The 18,140-nt window shown below is 50.5% G+C and overlaps 6 protein-coding genes across 6 annotated transcripts; 2 read left to right on the forward strand and 4 right to left on the reverse strand.

Annotated features, from left to right (window-relative positions):
- Positions 1-183: 183 nt before the first annotated feature.
- Positions 184-1,730, reverse strand: ASPGLDRAFT_134584 (putative MFS transporter; the record flags this gene model as incomplete). The annotated part of the gene is made up of 3 exons (XM_022541307.1): positions 184-371; positions 476-1,588; positions 1,649-1,730. The coding sequence occupies 3 exons, from the start codon at positions 1,728-1,730 to the stop codon at positions 184-186; spliced, it is 1,383 nt and encodes a 460-aa protein (XP_022397262.1).
- A 4,873-nt stretch (positions 1,731-6,603) lies between these two features.
- On the forward strand, positions 6,604-7,850 carry gprD (the record flags this gene model as incomplete). Its single annotated transcript, XM_022542385.1, has 2 exons — positions 6,604-7,053; positions 7,107-7,850. 2 exons carry the CDS (start codon positions 6,604-6,606, stop codon positions 7,806-7,808), a joined length of 1,152 nt encoding a protein of 383 aa, XP_022397263.1. The 3' UTR covers positions 7,809-7,850.
- A 1,456-nt stretch (positions 7,851-9,306) lies between these two features.
- Positions 9,307-10,727, reverse strand: ASPGLDRAFT_51410 (uncharacterized protein). Its single transcript, XM_022547523.1, has one exon. The coding sequence runs from the start codon at positions 10,653-10,655 to the stop codon at positions 9,399-9,401; it is 1,257 nt and encodes a 418-aa protein (XP_022397264.1). The 5' UTR covers positions 10,656-10,727; the 3' UTR covers positions 9,307-9,398.
- Positions 10,728-10,911: 184 nt separating this feature from the next.
- ASPGLDRAFT_28936 (DUF726 domain protein) lies at positions 10,912-13,842 on the reverse strand (the record flags this gene model as incomplete). Its single annotated transcript, XM_022543803.1, has 2 exons — positions 10,912-13,012; positions 13,271-13,842. 2 exons carry the CDS (start codon positions 13,840-13,842, stop codon positions 10,912-10,914), a joined length of 2,673 nt encoding a protein of 890 aa, XP_022397265.1.
- Positions 13,843-14,155: 313 nt separating this feature from the next.
- On the forward strand, positions 14,156-15,261 carry sec17 (alpha-soluble NSF attachment protein SEC17; the record flags this gene model as incomplete). The annotated part of the gene is made up of 5 exons (XM_022545003.1): positions 14,156-14,191; positions 14,262-14,385; positions 14,441-14,747; positions 14,798-14,972; positions 15,022-15,261. The coding sequence occupies 5 exons, from the start codon at positions 14,156-14,158 to the stop codon at positions 15,259-15,261; spliced, it is 882 nt and encodes a 293-aa protein (XP_022397266.1).
- Positions 15,262-15,573: 312 nt separating this feature from the next.
- Positions 15,574-18,041, reverse strand: ASPGLDRAFT_134731 (small subunit rRNA maturation protein TSR1; the record flags this gene model as incomplete). The annotated part of the gene is made up of 2 exons (XM_022541319.1): positions 15,574-17,876; positions 17,939-18,041. 2 exons carry the CDS (start codon positions 18,039-18,041, stop codon positions 15,574-15,576), a joined length of 2,406 nt encoding a protein of 801 aa, XP_022397267.1.
- Between the last annotated feature and the right edge of the window lie 99 nt (positions 18,042-18,140).

Below are 18,140 nucleotides of genomic sequence, written 5' to 3' on the forward strand. Positions count from 1 at the left end.
GTAAGAACTTATTACCTCCTATATTCTCTGTGTAATGGACACCATCATATTACCTATGCGCTATACTCATGGAATATCTTGCTTCACCTGCCCACGCCCTAAAAAGCGAAATGACAAGATGGAAAGAATGAGAAGAACAATCGCTAAATCGGCCAGGTCAGTTAATTATATCGTTACCGAGGATTAGATTCCCATACCAAATATTAAATTCATGTAATAGTAACCAATAGCCTGGTGAAGCGACCCAGATACAATCGGTCCTAGCATCATGGCCACGGCAGCAGCAACATCAGAAATGGAATACGCCCGGGAGTAGCCTCCATGCAGGCCAAAGACGTTGGGATTCTCTTCTAAATGTTCTTTAACTACCGCTGTTGCACAGTCAGTAAGCGGGTGATGGATGGCCGAGAGCAGGGGAAAAAAAAAAAAAAAAAAAAAAAAAAACAAAAGGGCGAGTTATGATAAGGAAACTCACCGGTTAGCTCCAAAGTGCCCACACCAGACAGAAAAGGCGACACGGCACCTATGCCAAACATGCATGCAATGTAGATGGGGAGTCCTCTGGTATCTGCGCTGGCCCATGGGAAATGTCTATCTCCGGGCACGCCTAGCAGCCATAGAAGTGGTACTAGGGCCACCAGGCCAAGCGTGGCCGGGATTCGAATGCCAACTCGATCACGGAGCCAGCCGGATAACGGACCGATAAATATACAAGGGATTTCTAGACAGAAAAACATCATGCCTGTATTGGAGGGGCCCCAGCCGAAGACATCGCGCACATGAAGGGGAAGCGTGGCGTCGAAGCTAGTCATGACAGATGAAGATGTAGTCGAAATGAGCAGGGCCGTCACAACGCGACCGTTCGTGAGCATGGCGCGATAGAAGGCAGGGGAGGTCGAGAGGTCGATATCATTTTTCGCCTGCTCGGGTACGGTGCTGGATGTGGACTGATACCCGGTCACGGTTGCGGCGTTGTCCTCAGCGAGAAGGGCCCTATCCTCTGAAATATCCCCATTCGGGTTGGTCGCTGTCGAGGCCCCCGAAGACGAGGGCGCAGATTTGAATTTTTGCGGGTTTTCAATCATCACCAAACGCGCGATCATGTCCAAACCCAGAACGACGAACAGCGGCGCCCATGTGCCCCAATATCCCACGGCCCGCAGGAGCAGCCCGGACACCATCGGACCTAAAATAATACCGGAAGTAACAAAGGAATTGACCACACCCATTATCTTTCCCATATGCTCCTCGCCTACCGCGTCCGCGATTGTGGCCAGGCCGATAATCCAGATCGCAGATCCAGAGATACCTTGTAAGACACGCCCGAGGAACAACATCCAGAGAGATGGGGCGCAGGCGACCAGAACAGTACCGACCAAACATCCCGAGAGCGAATACAAAAGGGGAGTTTTACGGTTCGGGGACTGGTCTGCGAAATGACCGATAATGGGGCCTGTGACTATAGCGACGGCGCCGTGAATGGCCAAGATGGCGGATGTGAGAGGTTGAGTATGTGACGGGTCGACCTGCAGGCGATCCTCCAGCATGTAGCTGAGGATAGGAACGATGAAGCCATATAGAAAGGTATCTGTATTGCAGAAAGACTTAGCATTTCGTTGTTATTCTCGGCGGGAACATTGGGGCACACCGGAAAACAGGGCGATTATGATGCAAGCAACAATGAAGGACTTGGACGAGCGCCATTGAAATCCCCAAGGTATATCAGCCATTCTTTTCGTTTTTCCGATGGCTTCCACCGTCTGAGAGAGAGAGTTGAAGCCATCCATGACAGGGGAAGAAAGCATTACAGCTCAGCTCAGCTCAGCTCAGCTGAACCGACCCATAATAGACGCGCCCGCGAATAAGAATCTCCATACCGTGAAGAAGTGGCTACACTGACAACTATGTTAATGCTTCTTTTCGGGCATGAAAATTTCAGTTTTTGGGTATTGTCAGGGTACAGGGTCAGGTATACAGACAGGCGGGTATATATTAGGAATTGACGAATATGATAAGCTACAGGTCAGGCTATCTACAGGTACATCGACAAGACGCAGCTCGGAGAGCTGCACAGCATCGGCGTTGGCGTGGAGAGATCTTGATGAAAGTTAACGTGGATTAATACCAGTGTAAGGCTGAGTTTCAACTGTTCAAGGACACTGTGCGTCTCTTTGATATATATCCAGATTTTCTGAATAACCTGGCCGCTGTTAAAGCTGTCACTGATGGATTCAATTTTCTTTGCTGTGTGACGGCTCAATGTCACGGAGCTCAGCTAGGATAATGGAACATCAACTCATGAGTTCTACCTAGGTAGCTATAGACGAGAATAATCAACATGAGGAAGGAAGAAAGGAGGTAGCGCCATATTTATCAACAAGGCAAACAACTGCACCTCACGTGATACCCGGCCAACGTGACCATAAAAAACACCTTTTTCCTGTAGATAGATTCCTTTCTTTCTTTTCTCTCCAGGTTTGATGTTCTCGTCGATGGCTGCACTAGTTTAGATAGGAATATCAATTCGTTATTATCTACTGGTCCGAGCCCGTGACATGCTGTTATGTGTGATAGTATATACTTTATTGACTTGAATGAAGGCATCTGACTCTTGGAAGAAAGTCTCCCAACATGATGTCACTTGTAGATTTAGCTGTACTGTATATATTTGGATATTTTGCGGATCGTGTCGCAGTCTAGATATCTGTAGTTGCTAGCTATCATGACTGCGGGAGACCAGAACGTCGTCGTTTCAACCTCTACCGGATATTTGTTAGGATGTTGTGTAGAGATGGAAGTAAGTGGCGAAACCCAAGGATCTCCAGTCATCAGAACTAAGAGCTAGTTATAAAGTATCCGCAATGCTTTAGCCATGGTTACTGGTCCAAAGTCGAGAAGCTGGTTTTGAGACATGCGAATCCCTGTCTGACAGGGTAATGAGAGGTTTCGATGACTTGACCAAACTTGCGTGAAAGGTAAAGTTCGTGTTCTATTGATATAGTTCCTTATGATCGCTAACATGTTACCAAGGAAATGGGTATTTTCCTGTCCCGTCTTTATCTAAAAGATGCCTGGCAATTGCAGCAGCTTGGTGCCATAACACCTATAGGACTGACGAACACTCGACTCCATGGGCTCCTACTTGTACAGATAAAGCTCCAGACACACATAACGCACTATTTGCCCAGTCCCGTCTGTATCCAGAATAATTCTACCTTCGCATTCTCCCTATCACTGTAGTATAACCCTACCTTGACCGACATGACCAATTGTTCCAAGCTTCGTATGTCAAAATACCCGACTATCCTAACCCAATTTGGCCAACTACGATCTAAGGACCTGCGCTGGTTTGTGCCATGACAATGACGCTCTACTCCGTATATAGAATGCTACGGCCGAGTCTCATCGCCATAACCAGCGCCGCGGCGCTAGCCGACTGGTGCGGAGATGCCAAGCAAGAAGGCGAACTGAAACGAGAACTAGTGAGACAGGATCCGGGGAACAGGTGTTTTATATGCGCCGGTCTGATGTGAATAGGCATGTTTCTGCATTAGCGGGCGTACTGGTATCTTCTCAAAAGTAGAGCAACATACAAACCCCGACTTCAAATAATTGTTTCGGCCGGTATTTGGGCGTCGGATACTGTGATGTGTTGACTTTCGGATACTGTCGATTCTTCGGATGTACTTTTTCCATTGCCCCGGGTCCGACAAGTGCATTGCTATGCATTGGTGTGCGGTACGTGCATTGGATGAATAGGCGTTATTGAGATCGACGGCTTTACAAATTGTCTTGGAGCTTATTTTTGTTGTACGACAATACGGTGACCTCGCAGTACGTAGTAGAGGATGCCCTGCCATACATAGCATCTAACATGGCTCTGCTTTGAATGGCACTGAAGCAAATGTCATGCTAAGGGCATTAAGGGCATTGCTTCACAGTCACTTGGCGTCTAGACAAGTCTAGACGCCATGGAACTGCTCTCTGACGATGTCGATGGTCTACTCCGTACTAAATCTGTACTCCACGGAGGACACGGAGTACGCCGAATGGTCGATGATCCACAAGGCCCAGACGAATAAAACCGAATCTTCCAAAATTCTGAACGTTACGTTTCTCGACTGCCAAGAAGCGGGATTGTCGTCTACTGACTGTATTCGTACTCTTGCAGAAACTTCGCGATGACTGTTCGGGGATTGATCCCAAAACGTCCAAGGGGACAGAGTTTATATGCGAACGCGGAGATTGCACCCTGTCGGTTCCTGGAAACGTCAGGTGTAGGAAACTCTTTTTTGTGCTCCGTAGTCGCACCGTGGTCGTGTTTGTACGGAGTACTGAGTACTTGGATAACCACGGGTAGTCACTACTACAGGCTTGTACATAGTAACTAGTAGTAAGCAGTCCGTTCGTCGATCTAGTACGGAGAGGGCAACACATGAATCATGGATCCCTGAGCGTCGCCACTGCTCATGCGTCATGATGTGCAGAATGGTGTCCCTTGGGCCAAGTCCCTCGGTCGTCTTGGGAGGTCGCCTGACAGCTGTCAGCGTCAAGGAGCATTGACACCAACATAGCTGGCAACCAACCTTGCAGCTATCGGCCGGGAGCACGGTGTACTCCATACCATGGAGTATACGGGACAATAAAATTGAATCATTCGAGGCCGTTACTCCATCCAGTCATTTTGGGTTGTTCCTTTCAACCGATAATGTGCACTAGCATTTAAGTGCACGTTGTGGTGCGATGATCATTGGTTGGATGGGGAAGTGCAGAAGTGATCCCTGATCGTTCGTCTCCAGCTGGACTTGATATCATGGTACTGACAATGATGTGCAGGAATTGTTGACACGAGTCATGCAACGAAGTCATTACAGAGATGTGAATAGAGCACAGGCGTCGAGCCCCTGAAGATCTCCCAGTCCAAGATGGCCCGGACGGTTCAAAATGTGGTATGAACAATGCTATGCCATGGCACAATCACACGCGACGGAGAAAAAAGATCTTGTCATCCTAGATATTTGGAACTGACTAGCGGAAGATAATAGCGACGGAGGGTCTTGGTATTGCTTGATTTGCTTGCCACGGCGCTGACTCGGGGAGAAGATCTCTTGGAATTCTTGGTAATAATGCTTTTCTTCATGACAGAGTATTATGTACGAGAAATAGGTAAGTCTTAACGGGGCGTGTATCATTATTGAGTAGGGAGTACTCTGTAGAGGAAAAAGGTTGCGATCACGGGACTTTCAACCTCAACCACATCTTCTAACGCATATTACCACTACTATTACTACTACTACTATTACTACTACAGAATACAGATATCTTCTTCGCTTTTTACTTTTTCATCCTAATCCATGGAAATCCCCCCTTGCCCCATCTGGGGATCTCTTGGAAATAATTTAACTGCCTTTTCGGTTTTCCCCCGACTGGGAAGATCCACTACACCATCATCCCCTGCCCCTCTCGGGCTCCTCTCTCCACGAGGCCGAAGATCGTGCTGAGCAATCAATTGCGTGCGGAATATGTACCGGATGGAGTACCAATCGACTGGATCCGCAGTTCATTGTTCACCGATGCATCGTTTTGCCATCCCGGCGCTATGGTTGTCTCTTATTCTAAAATTGTTAGGAAGAACCTCGGGGCTACACAAATCGGTCCCTCTGCACAAAACATGAGGATTCGACACTCCGGCATGCAACTCGGCCAGAATGAGGCGGATTGATCCGCCGGGGGCTGCTAGGGAGTTGCGACGGGCAAAAGTCTATCAGCACTACTAGATCAGTTGGGGCCACGAAATCGGCTGGGGTGGACCACCATGCTCGTCCAATGAATCGCGGGCCATATCGAGGCCCATACTACTGTTACTATACGCCTCTACCCACCAGACCACCGCTTCCTGGTCTTTTTTTATGGGAATTTTTCATGCACAGATCGCTGATGTATGCTGGGCGTGGTTTCACTCCAGTTTTGAGCCTGTTAAGATTCCCCCCGGAAGCAACACGAGGAAAACAATTTCACTATTGTTGCATATTATTCGGCGGCGCAGCTGGCTGAAAAAAAGGCTACAGACTATGGATTTTCTACCGGTTGGCCTCTAAACTCTGTGCCTCCTTCCCTAAATCTTCAAAATCTTAATTTGATTTAGCCAATCTCTTGGAGAACCATGGATCTTTCCCCAAACCTAGCTCTATGTGGTCCCAAACCCATATGTACACACACTTTCCCCCCTTTCTCAAACCGAAATGACATCTGAGAGCTTTTTTATTTTATGTATTTTAATGTTTTTACTGAAGATTCTGTTCTAGAAACTTGGGTTTTTTTTTTTTTTTTTTTTTTTTTGATCTACTCTCCTTGACTCAAAGCCCAGCACTATTTTACCTCTGCATCCCCCTTCCTGTCGCTCTACGCGACTGGAATTTTTCAAGATCCGTTCGCTCGTTTGAATAATTACCTGACGCCCAAAGGAGATGAGATATGGCTGCACTCTTGCGGGCAATAAACTTGATTTCGCGTGAGGAAAATGCCTTGCAACCGCACCAGCTCATGGCTCGCGGTGACCACGAGGTCGAGCTGCTGGGGAGCGACAAGGCTGGTTTCATTGCTATGGGTACCCTTGCCCTGATTTCGTGGATTTCGTCGTTCGGTCTACTGTCTTTCCTTACCTACCGATTCATTTTCTGGCAACAATACTATAAACGTCCCCTCGCCGAAAACCAATACGTCGTCCTGATTTACAACCTTCTTTTGGTCGATCTTCAGCAAGCCACAGCGTTCTTGATCTGTCTTCACTGGGTTACCAGAGGCTCCGTCAACTTCCCTAGTGCGGCCTGTGTTTTGCAAGGATGGTGGATTCAAGTTGCAGACCCTGGAAGTGGTCTTTTCGTCTTGGCCATTGCCATCCACACAGCTGACGTTGTGTTGCGTGGTCGACAACTGCCCTTCAAAGGTTTCGTCGCTTGTGTCTGTGGACTGTGGGCGTTCATCGTTATGCTTGGTTTGATTCCCGTTGGCATGTTCACTTCGGAAACTTTTGTCGTCTCCGAAGCTGGATGGGTAGGTTTCCTCTCGGATTTTTTCGCTGTTTTTGTGTACTAATAACCTGGCAGTGCTGGCTAAGTCAAGATTACGAAACCGAACGTCTCTGGGTTCATTATCTCTGGATTTTCATTTCAGAATTCGGAACGGTCGTGCTGTACGGTTTCCTATTCATCTACCTCCGTCGCCGAATGAAGCAGGCCTCGATGCTGCGCCAACAACACCAAGACAACCTGAAGCGTCTGAACCGTGTCGTTGTATACATGGTTATTTACCCGTTTGTGTACGTGGTCTTGTCTCTTCCGCTCGCCGCTGGCCGTATGGCCACAGCACGACACGTCGCCCCCAGCAAAACGTACTTCGCCGTCGCCGGTTCCCTGATGGCCCTTTCGGGATTCGTGGATGTGGCAGTGTATACTTTGACCCGTCGCCACTTGCTGATCGAAACCGACTCGAGTGGCAACGACAACGCCTACGTCGACACGAAAGGATTCCAGACGCATATCAGTACGACTGGCGGGAAGGAGAAGAAGTTCCGTGTCGGAAACAAGATGCGCCGTGGTTTGCAGACCGTGGAGAGTGCCAACGATACTGTCAACGACGACCGGGACGACTCAACCGAAGACATTATGCGCAAGGGCGATATGGAAATGGGCAACCTTGCCCACGGTGGTGTGTACCAGGAGACCACCATTGAGATTTCGTCCGAACCCGTGGAGCCAGCAGACCAGTTGAAGCAGCAGCAACAGCATCAACTTCCTCACCTTGAATAATCTCTCAGCTCTCGCTATCTCTCAGTCTCCATTACGTTCCTTATACCCAATTACTTACTTTCTTTCTTTCCTTTTTTTTTTTTTTTTTTTTTTGCTTGGTTCAAGCAGTACCAAGCACGATGTATCTGTTTTGTAAGAAAATCGAATGTCCATTTCGATACGTTGTGAGGTTTCTTTCTACTCCATACCCTTTTCTTGTTTCCTTACTTTCTCTCTCTACGGCTTTCTCACTCTTCTCTGTATTTTGCTTTCATGTGTTATGATGATGGGTTCACAATCCGTTGAGCGGCGCAGAAATGTATATAATGTATGTACCAGCAGTCCTCGGCAGCTCAGCTCGATCCTTTCTGCTTCTCTCGCTGTACTTTCCTAATGTTTAATTTCGTTCCAACTTCCTCCTTCCACTGTAGACCTACCTGCCTTACCATAAACATAGACATGTCTTACCGGCGACTCCGCCAGCCAAGCCAAGCCCGTCTCGTAGTCGGCCGAATCCTTGACTAGCTAAAATCCGGGTCCGCACACGGGACCCGATCTCTTGGGCGGTGGCTCTGGTTCCATTCGATACAAGCAAGCCTTTTCCGATCGACACAACAGAAGCTTACTTCAGCGCTGACCGTGGGTTGGGCTATTGTGTGTGTGTATCTCGGTTACATGCTTTTTTCGCTTGCTGTGTGTGCTCTGCTCCACTAAGCAATCGATCGGTCGGTCCCTGAACGGACCGGGGAACTGGTGTTCTGTAAATAGACGAGATGAGCTTTTCCGCGGGTATGTATCTCTGATTTACTGACACCTACAGAGTACAGTACTCCGTACACATACTTTCCCGGTGTCAGCCACAAAACCGAATAACCCCATCCCATCCGCGCATCCGAAAACGCACAGAATCTTCCACACATCCCCCTATCCCGTATTTAGTATAGCCCATCTGCAAATAATCCCCTAGTCCCACATATTATTGGCTGTATGCTTGCCCCATGTTAATTTATTTTAGATATTTTTTTTCTCGCTCGGGGGATTTCCGAATAGAGTTATCTAGGCTAGCCGTTTTAGGGTTAAGCATATGATTATGAATCTGGTGCTGAGCCATGGGACTGGTGTGGACTGGTTTGGACGGGGTTGCTGTGATGGGTATGTGCTGTCGCATGGGTAGTAGATATATATAGATGGTGTACTGTGGGTTCTGTATATATTGCACTCTCCTATTCCGAGTATGAGTGCGAACTGGATCGCATGATATTCTGTGTACTCCGTACCGAGGTCGGTGGTAGGTTCAAATAGTTTGATAAATGACCCGTTCTAGTGCCAATTCTGTGCCGTTGGGATGGGGTGCGAAGGGTGAACATCTCTGAGGCCATACAGAGCCAATGAGTGCATATCAGGATCTACATAGTACATACGGAGTACAGTGCCGAGTGGAATTCCGTGCTGCGAACCCGTTGCGGAGTATGTACTCCAACAAATCTGCGCTGAGTTCGATGGCACGCCAATAACCCAACCCATTATTCATTATGTATCATGTCATGTCATGTCATGTCTATTGCAATTGCCACGCGATCTCTGCCACAGAACGACTCGAAATGCAATCTATTACCCAATATACCTTCCAAACCTCATAAAATCCCCATCAACCCTTAGTCTCTTCATATCCTCATCCCTCAAACAAATCGCAGCCGTAATCTCCCCATCAGGTGTTTTCGGCATCAAATACATAAGACTCTCAAATGGATCAAACCGCGGCCTGCGCACTGCTTCAGGACCACTCACCCCCAGACCAAAATCAAGATCATAACAACCCACCCTCGCCCACGAACTAAGCATCATATCCGTCGAGAGATCCAAACCCGCAGAGAATGAAAAGATAGTCTTATCAGCCGAGCGAGCTAGGAACGTCGCCAGCGCTCGCGAATCATGCCCCAGTGTCGATGTGTTAGGATCTACAGCCGTGCGCAGCCACGAGGCTATCACGCCCAATGGCTCGTGAACTAGCGACTGAAGCGCGCTGGTGTGATATGTCATGTTTTGGATCAGACCTGGGTATGTTTGGGGGATGTTTAGGAAGCGGCGGACGTCGACTGCGCGGGCGAAGGTTGAGTGTGTGTCGGGGTTGAGGCGGGGGAGGCGCGCGCGGGCGACGGATTGCCAGATTAGTGCTGTTAGGGCGTCGTCGGTGGATATGTAGCCTGAGGGGAGTGTCGCGGTAGTGAGGGACTTGAGCTCAGCTAGTGAACTGGGTTGGAAGGAGAAATAGGCCCATGTACTCTTTGCTGGTGGTGCTGGGGGTATTGGGGGGAGTTTGATGATTTGATGGGACAGCTCTGGGCCTGGTTCGTAGGAGAAGTCTAGTAATGGGATGATATCGTGACGGGATAGATTTCCCGTTGACACTTCCTCAGCTGTAAATGGTTCGTTTCGACAAGCCTTCGACAGGAGACGGATAATCTGGCCCTGACCCGTCATATCCATCGCGCCATGCTCAGCAACCAAACTAAGCAACAGCCCACCAGTGATGAAATTCGCTTGCACAAGAAACACAGGAAACTCGTCAAAGGTTCCAGGAAACGGGAGTGTCCTGCAGGGACAGATGATCTCTTCATCGAGCATGCTCATAGGGAACTCGGCTTGTCTGAGACCGTTCATTGTCGGTATTGAGGGGTCATTTCGGAGGTCTTTCACGACTAGACGGGGGATTTTCTCCAGTGGTTTTATCTTGAAGACGCCTGTGTTGTCTTCGCTAGTGCCTTCGTTGACAACTTGGCCGGCTATCCATGGGAAACTTGCTGTCAATCGTTCGAGGCCGTTGGTTAATGTGTTGATGATGGCTGAGTCGGAGGCATTGTCAGGCATTGAGAAGCAGAGACATATTTGCGTGTAGATCTTCAAGAACGGCTGTTGACCGAGGATATCCAAAGTCACATCAACTTCGCCGGCCGGTCCCTGCATCCTGGCACAATATGGGATGGTAGTCATTGAACTTCCAAAAGAGGAAAAATAGAGACACAAGCGGAGTTGGCGGTGGATTTCTGCCGCATATATATTTTACAGTCAAGTATTGACCAACACGAAATGCCTTTATCTCTTAGAGTACAATTGCGAATCTAATCTAATTATCATGGGTATCCTGATGTTCACGCACACTAGCCTGTTCCATCTTGCGGGGAAGCAAGTGTTCCTGCGTCTTCTGGTCCACCTGCTTCTGCAGCCGCTCCTGTTCACTGCCCATGCCCTCGCCACTTTCCAAGATCTCCTTTGCCGACTTATCTCCAGTTTCAGCCTCAACTTCACGCTCGTTCTTACGGCGCTGCTCTTCTTCCCATTGGTCCTGGGCTGCCAATGCTGCCTCTCCTCGGGACGCCTCGTAGAAGTCGATGCCTTGCAATCCAACGACGTTGAGGAGTCTTCCGAGAAGGTATTGATAACGCAGATGGCCGCTAATCACTGAGCTCGCATCCAAGTTCTCAACTCCCGGAAGACCCTCGACAGGCTGGAGACCTGCAACGCCAAACTGGAGACTGCTGGTCCGATAAAGCAGAGCGAGCACGCTGTCATTTTCAGAGTATACGTTGACTAGTCTTCCGCTGACGACGCTGCGCATCCGGCGCCAGTGTTCTGTGTTGGATGGCGTTGGTGAGCCCATGAGAATGACAGACTCCACAAGACCATACGCGCGCCTTTTCGCTAGCGTCTGAAGACAGGAGAAGATCACCCGAGACCCTAACGAGTATCCGATCAGATTGACCGGTCGCTCACCCTGCACTTTGTTGATCAGTGCATCCGCAAGAACCACGCCGGCTTTGTCTGATCGTGCCTTGGCCACACTAAAGGGATTGTCAGCCACGCTCGCGACCTTGGCAAGGCCCATTGGCAGCATAACAGCGCTCATGATCGACGCGAAGATCGTCTTGGACAGAACCTCGCGACCGGCGAAGGTCCATGCAGCACTGGTGACCAACGCACTCATGGCATTGCCAAGCCTGAGCAAAGTCTCCAATTCCCAACGGAGAGCAAACACCTCTGACTCGGAGCCGACAACCCGCCACGGGACAACAAGATCGGCAGCATCCTCTGCCCAACCAGTGATGCCAATGGTAACTCGAAGACGGTGATCTTCCTGGGCAGCTTCCTTTTCGTTTTCTGACCTCCGTCGAGGACCACGAAGAGGTATAAAGGCAAAGTCTTCCACTTCACGTGCGTACTTGTCCATCATACGCCCAGTCATCCGACCTCCGTATGCACCAAAGAGACCGCCGACAATAACTCCACTGCCAGCGAGCGCACCAAGGTATCCTGCAACGGCAGTAGCACCAAGCCCCAAACCTCCCATAACGGTACCCAATCCAGCTGCCACGAGCGGTGCAGCAAGCCCGCCGGTGACACCAATTAGAACAGCACCAGCAACAGAGGCTATTCCAACCTTCACCTTCCTTGCCACGTCATTCTTCTTGGCTTGTTCTTCGGATTCTGCGTTCGAAGGTTGCTTCAATGCCATGTCTAAAAGGCCTCGTGCGACTTTGGTTTCATTGTCGTTTAGAAGTTTCACATCCAAGCCCAAACTGGATGCAACGCGTAGCATCAGGACCCGGGACAGGCCGTTGTAGTGCTCAAGACTAAGCACCAGCAGCAGAAGTGAATGAAGAATCAGAAGTTTCTTGGCCTTGGGAAGGTCGACAAGTGGAGTATCCGTAGGAGGATAGATTTTGCGTAATTTATCCAAAGACCGCTCATTTACTTCGACTGGCACATCCTGCGACTCGAGATCTTGCGAGTCTGAGCCACCCTCTTCTTCCGAACCCTCATAATCATGGTTGACCACTTCCCCTACCCGAAGAAGCAGCGAGTCCCTCCAATCGTCGAAGAACGAAAGCGCACTAGCTGCAGCCTCTTTGATTTCGGTGCTGCTAGATTCAGCAAACCATGGTTTCTCATCACCATATTTTGGCTCATCGGCAGGTGGGGACGCGGAACTGGGAGTGGTTTTTTCGTTGCCTGCCCCTTGCGCTGGTTGATCGATCGGAGGACTTTTGCTATCCGACGCTTGTGTCTGGAAATTCCGCTGGATCCCATTTCGCATGTCCTTGGCGATCAGAGCAACGAGTATCGTCAAATCCCCGCGTTGGGATCGGTCCAAGATGGTCGTCAGATCCTGGCCGCGGTCGGTCGCCGGGGCTGGAGCATCGTCGTCTGAAGGTCCCAGCCCGAATTTGCTGCCATGTTTTTCTTTGAAGTTCTTAAACATAATGCGACATGAATGAATTGGTGATGGAAAGAGTGATAGAGGAAGACAAGGCTGAATCGGAAAGAGAGGAAAAGAAACTATTGGTCTGTGAGGTGGTTAGTTATGAGGTCACCGGCTGACTCAGCGCCTAGAAAAGGCTGGGCATTCCGCAAGACAGAAGAGAAACAGGACTGTTATGGTTCACTGCCGGATGCATTCAGACGATACCAACTAGCCAGGGTCTCACTGGCCATCACTGTCCTTGCTGGTCTCGACGACAAAGAAGTGGCCTTTCGTCTTGGACGCATAACCAAACGCATTCCCATCCCATGCATTCCCATCCGGACGTTCATTTCGTTCAGTCCTCGTGCGCTGTATCTTCTTCCTGCGTCCAAAGACCTGTTCCTTCGAGAGCGCCTCCTTCAATTTGTCCAGTCCAATGGTGTTCTCTTTCATTGCCCCCGGGCTTTCGTCGCGGATACTCTGTAGAGGCGCAATGCCTGTAGCATCCACGCGCTGGATTTCCTTCACAAAATGGATTTGCGATTCGAGGGTCTTGAGCATTGCGGCTTCTTCTTCCTGGCTGGCGGGGAGTGGAAGGGCAGAGAGACGGAGGAGGTGATGGAGCTGCTTTGGCGTGACGGACGGGGAGGATTCTTTGGCTGCGGAGTCTGGAAGTAGAGATCGGACGGACCAGGTCGGTTTCGCCAGGATAGAATCGATATCCTGCTCCGAAGAAGAATAAGATCGAAGCGTATTCAGTCGGAACAGTCGAGACCTTGGTCCCGCGAGTCGGGAAGTGCTGCGGAGTGCGAACATTGTAGCTTTTGAGCAACGGAGTAGAATAAACCAAATACAATCTATGCACAAGATAGGACCAAACTGTCAATTGCAGGAAAGCCGTCTATTGCAGAAAAGAAGACAATATCGAAACACTGCGGGGAGCAAAACAACGACAGCAGAGGCAGCTTTTTGCCTACACCGCCTTCACGCCGAATCTGGCATCATAACGTCGGGCTGGCCACCATCAACGCTCGTCATCATCATCTCCGATCAAGCAGATTTCTATTAAACGAAAACGAATTCCGCATTTCTCCTTCTCGCATTCGGTGGAAGACGCAGACTATCCACCATGGCCGCCCAAGATCCCCGTGTCCTGCTGCAAAAGGTAATCTCTCCTCTTCATCCACCCCGCGCGGTATTATCGATATCGATAACTGACACCTGCGCGCATCCAGGCAGAGAAAACATTGCACAGCGCCTCGAGCGGATTTAGTTTCTTCGGTGGACGGACAGAGAAGTACGAAAATGCAGCGGATTTGTATACACAGGCCGCAAATGCGTTCCGAATCCAGAAGCTGAGTACGGTTCCCGGAGACCAAATAGAAGTCGTGGAGATTAACATCGGATGGTTCAGATAAGGAGGCCGGTTTGGCGTTTGAAAAGGCCGCTTCGATCCAGGCAGACAACATCAACGAACCAGACGATGCCGCAAACTCCCTGAACGAGGCTTTCAAGGTGTATCGCAAATCGGACCCCGAAGATGGCGCCCGCGTTCTCTCCAGTGCTATCAACCACTACGTATTAAAAGGAAACCTGCGCCGGGCCGCTACGCAGCAACAACACTTGGCTGAGGTTTACGAAGTGGAGCTGGGAGATATGAAGAGAGCTGTCGAGGCTTATGAGAAGGCTGCGGAATGGTTTGATGGGGACAATGCTGAAGCGTAAGTCAGGTGCTTGGGTCTTCTTTGAACTGGTACTGACAGGATGGCAGTCTTGCGAACAAACATTACTTGAAGGTTGCTGATCTGGCCGCCCTCGAGGGCGACTACTACAAGTCCATCGAGCACTACGAGAGAATCGGCCGGTCATCGATTAACAACAGCTTGATGAAATGGTCTGTCAAGGACTACTTCCTGAAGGCTGGTATCTGCCATCTTGCTACGAATGTATGCTTTCACCCTGTCATGTTACTGAAATACATGTTAACTTGCCCAGGACCTGGTCGCAACGAACCGTGCCCTCGAGTCCTACCGCGACATCGACACCACGTTTGCCTCTCAGAGAGAACACCAGCTTCTTGTCGACTTGGTGCAAGCCATCGAGCAGGGTGACCAGGAAGCATTCGCGGACAAGCTCTTCCAGTATGACCAACTCAGCAAGCTGGACAAGTGGAAGACCACTTTACTACTGCGGGTTAAGAACAATATCGAGGAGGCGACGGAGGATTTCTCGTAGATTTAGTTAGTTGCTTTATGTTCACGATTCTATTCCCTTTTTTTTCTGGATTAGCCTTGATTTGATGATTGTTACGTGATGCCCTGGTTTATCGTAGTATGCCACTTTTTCTGGATTCAAACTACAGTATAGAAAAGCGCAATCATGCTCGTAAACCATTCATCTATATACTCAAATGCTTTTTTGCCCTAAACTATCCAGGACATCTAGATTGATCATCAAATCATGTCACACTGTGGTATCATATCATCCATCACAGAACCAACAAAGAAAATAAAACCGAAAAAAACCGCCAATCAAAATTCACCTTGCCTAATAGACAACATCCTCCAAAGCCTTCGCCTTGCGCGGGAAAACCCGCTTATACAAACTAATCCCAATCGAATCCTGCGGATTAAGCTTCGCATCAAACGTCGCCTTAAAGTACCCATGCGTACCCAGACTCTCCTTGATAAACCCACTCCGTCCACGCCTCGTCCACAACTGCAGCGCCTTGAACCAGTTGACGTCCTCGGCGTTGAAGAACATGTACCGGATGGTAACGACCTTCTTGTGGATCTTGAACGGGTGGCCTGTGAGGATGGCGCGTTTCGCGACGACACGGGCTTGGTCGGGTGCGACGACTGTGCCTGTGCCGATGAGGTCGAGATTGTTGATGTCGAGGGGCTCGGTGTCTGCGGCGTCGAGGACTTCGGGGTCGTCGTTTTGGGATTGCCGGGTTTTGAAGACGAGGATGGGGATGGAGCCGAAGGTTAGTGGGCCGATAAAGGAGGCGATTGCGCTGCGGCCGGGGTGTAGGTAGCGGTCGAATTTGTGGATGTTGTTGCGGGTGTTGTCGTTTGCGGAGAAAATGGGGTTTGCGACGACGCGGCGTGGGCCGTATTGGATGATGAGCTCCTCCTTGGATTTGAGGGGTTGTTCGACGCTGGAGTTGAGGGTCATGTTGACGTTGACCACGGTGTGTTTGTGTTCGTGGCGGAGGAGGGAGAAGAGGGAGAGGGGTTGGGGGCGGGTGCGGAGGGAGGAGGGCACCGCGCGGAGGTGGATGTCGACGCGGGCGCCGGGGTTGACGCCGCCGACTAGGGCTTCGCGGATGGCCCTGTTCTTGGAGCCCTTGTAGTCGGCGAATTGGAGGAGACGGCGCCAGTCTTCGGGTTCGTGGGGACGGTCTGGGGCGGTTTCCCAGGCGCTGAGCTTCATGTTCTTGAGGCCGCGGAAGCGAGCTAGACGTTCGCGTGCGAGCACGTTGGGGTGCAGTTCGATTTCGTCGGGGAATTCGAGGTCGTCGGTTGCTTCCTTGCGGCGGCTGGCCCGGTATTCTTCCAGTTGCTTCGATTCTTCCTCTTCGTTTTGGTCGACGAACATCTCTGACTGGGGATACTCGGAAGGTCCAGCTTCCGTCATGGCATCGTTCTGGTCGGGGAAGACACCGTCCTCTGGTGCACCGCCGGTGTCCATCTCCATCTTCTCATCTTCTTCGTCTTCGTCTTCGAGATCCGAGCCGGAGTCAGAGACGTCAGCCACGAACCACGAGGCTTGGTAGTCGGAGGTACCCTTGGGAAGTCTCTTGGGTCTGGCGGGCATATGCGAATCGTCGTCCGAGAAGTAGTGGTGGTCATCCAGCAGCACACCCTTCTGCTCAGTTTCGGGCTCGGGAAGCATCTCATCTTCCATCTCGATTTCTTCGGGTGCCACGACCGCCATGTCGTCCTGCTCCGCGGTTGGTGTGTCCAGGACCTGGGTCGACTCGTTGTCGTCAATGTTCATGGCGTCATCCCGCTTAGCGCGGCCTGTTGGCAGTGGTGCTGCGGTGATCGAATCGATCTGGAAGTCACCCCAGCCGGGGACATGTGCGATACGGTCCGACTTCAGGCCCTTTCCGCGAACCACACCGGTGATCACAACATCGTCGACAACGTCCTCGGCGGTCTCGGGCCACTGGATGTTCTCGACAAGCATCCAGCTGCGCTCGTCACGCCAGCGAATTCCCTTGGGTGTCGCGGTGCAGAGAGATCGGATAACGTTAGAGCACTCTTGTCTCGAATCCAAAGAGAGGACCTTGTCGACGGAAGGGAAGAAGTGGTTCATGAAGGACTTGAGAGAAGACACCACTTGAGGGCGTTTCTTGGCCGGGTTTACCTTGTCAAGGCCCTGAACCACGGTCATCACATTGGAGATACCCTGGCCCTCAATCGACCGCAGCAGCAACTCTCCCTGCTCCTCAACCTCAGCCTCAGCGGAGAGCACCACAACCACGAAATCCGCCATCCGTGCAACATCCATCGCATTCATCAAATCGAACTTGGCGGGAATATACTGCAAGTTCTGCCGGAACCGGTCAACCCGCACACGAGAAACCTGATCCCCCGAAACATTATCGTTCGAAACGTCGACACTCTCGTTCAATGCGCGGATAGTCGTGGTCACATCGATATCGACGGAAAGCGGGATCACGGCGACCTGGCGGGGGGCTCCATTCTGGCCGTTGAAGATATTCGTCGTCTGCGACTTCTCCTGGTGTTTTGTCTGTTGTTTCTGGCGAGCTTGGTTTCGTCGGTCGAGTTTGGACATGAGTTGCTGGTGAGGGGTCTTGCGGGCACCCCGCTCGACTTTGCCTGTACATAGTATTTTATCAGCTTGTTTCTTTTGAATTAATTTGGACGAAAAGGAAGCGCACCCTTGTCCTGGTCCTTCAGGGCACTCTTGGAGGCATGTTTGCTCTTGTAAGGCTTGTTGGAGGCCTTGGTGGTGGACCGGTGGTGATGCACCTGGGTCGCCATATTGGCACCACTGGACCCTTTAAAGCGAAAGGGAATAGATGCCAGTTTGACTGCTTTAGCAGGATAATAGGCAATTCAACCTAATTAGACGTGCTGTGG

This window comes from Aspergillus glaucus (genome assembly GCF_001890805.1).
Source record: "Aspergillus glaucus CBS 516.65 unplaced genomic scaffold ASPGLscaffold_23, whole genome shotgun sequence".
Classification (NCBI taxonomy): Eukaryota; Fungi; Ascomycota; class Eurotiomycetes; order Eurotiales; family Aspergillaceae; genus Aspergillus; species Aspergillus glaucus.

Coding starts and splice junctions, on each gene's coding strand:
- ASPGLDRAFT_51410 (XM_022547523.1), bottom strand. CDS start 10,655: ATGCCTGACAATGCCTCCGACTCAGCCATCATCAACACATTAACCAAC.